Source organism: Anopheles bellator, unplaced genomic scaffold (assembly GCF_943735745.2).
Source record: "Anopheles bellator unplaced genomic scaffold, idAnoBellAS_SP24_06.2 scaffold02313_ctg1, whole genome shotgun sequence".
Lineage (NCBI taxonomy): Eukaryota > Metazoa > Arthropoda > Insecta > Diptera > Culicidae > Anopheles > Anopheles bellator.
Genome location: NW_026686435.1, coordinates 1 through 1,464, shown reverse-complemented (window position 1 = coordinate 1,464; position 1,464 = coordinate 1). Strand labels below are relative to the sequence as shown.

The following is a 1,464-nucleotide window of genomic DNA, read 5'->3' as shown; positions in this document are numbered from 1 at the left end:
ATTTATTACCTTTTTTCGGACATTTTATTGAACCCCCCGGCCATGGCAGACTGGGACAATTTATGCAGTAACTTATGAAAGGAAGGTTATGTTGGTTAATGGAGCACATTTTGTTGGATAATCGTCATAATGAAGAATCGGATCGATTGCTCAAACAACTAATACTAATCCTTGGTTTGTTTTCCCTCTTCTTCTTCTCTCCAGACTTCCTCACAGTACGTCCGGTCGAACGAAAGCAGCGTCATGGAGTACGTCCAGAACCTGGCCGAGACGGCCGAAATATTTCTGCCCCACGAGGGTCCTTTTTCGTCCTCGGTAACGGCTGCAGCGGCGGCCGCAGCAGCAGCCGCTGCCGCCGTCGCCAGCGGTGCTGCGTCCGGAGGTGGTGCCGGCTCCGGATCCTCCATCAACGGGCTGGGACTGAAACGACGAGCTTCTGATAAGTATGTCAACGCGTGGCGCGTCACGACCCCCGGGTGTCCTTAACCTAAAAATCGTGCCTTCCCCAGCTTATACGACACACATCCGGCAGGACCGCCCGAGTGGAGTGACTACGTGCTGCCACCGACGAAGCGACCGCATCCTTCGCTGCTGCTGGCGTCCGGTGCGTCGCAGCTCTACCCGACTCATCCGGCCCTGTTCGAGTACCAGAACGGCGGGCTACATCCACATTCCGATGGATTGGTAAGCTCCCCTAGATCTGCCCGAATTCACTGTGCTATCACTGACCGTCTGATCTTTTAGCATTCCATTCACCGTGACGATCTGCGAGCCGCCTCCACCGATGGTCATCGGCCACCCAGAATTCCTCCCGGCGGTAGCAGTGCTGGTGCTGTTGGTGGAGGCGCTGGTAGCACCGCTGGTAATGGAAGCCTAACCGGAAGCTCGACCAGCGGGGCCAGTGGCGAAGAGGAGTGGAAAAACATTCACACCATGCTGACGTGCATCTCGGCGATGGTCGAGAAGACGAAGCGCGCCATCGCGATCCTGCAGCAGCGTGGCATCGACAACAGTCACGCCCGCGACCACCAGGACAACAGCTCGATCGCCGACATCAAGCGGCAGACGGAGGAGAAGATATCCGAGTTCCGGCGCACCGCCGAAGAGTCCGTCAACCAGGTAACGGGGCGGCGTGTTAGCATTCGAACGGTAAACGGAGTGACTCACGGTGGGTCTCGGTACTTTTTTAGGTCAAACGGCAAGCCGTGATGGAGATCCAGCGCGCTGTGGCTGCGGCCGAAGCCCGCACCCTGGAGATGATCGCCCAGGAGCGGTTGAAGATGGAGAAAATGCTCACCGATCTGCACCGTGGCAGCAACGACGATGCGGAACCGTCGATCACGAGCGGTAGTCAAAATGTAAGCTCACGGAGCCTTGTCCCAAGTGTGTTTGTTGACCTGATTGTGATTGTCCTCTATTTGGCAGGCCTGCTGGAACTGCGGACGGAAGGCAAACGAAACCTGC

At 56.8% G+C, this 1,464-nt stretch overlaps 1 protein-coding gene across 1 annotated transcript; it reads left to right on the top strand.

The window, feature by feature from the left end:
* Window positions 1-198: 198 nt before the first annotated feature.
* LOC131214756 (protein CBFA2T2-like) lies at window positions 199-1,458 on the top strand (the record flags this gene model as incomplete). Its single annotated transcript, XM_058209087.1, has 5 exons — window positions 199-443; window positions 510-684; window positions 745-1,119; window positions 1,191-1,358; window positions 1,426-1,458. Coding segments are annotated over 5 exons (996 nt in total), but the record flags the coding sequence as incomplete, so codon positions are not given.
* Between the last annotated feature and the right edge of the window lie 6 nt (window positions 1,459-1,464).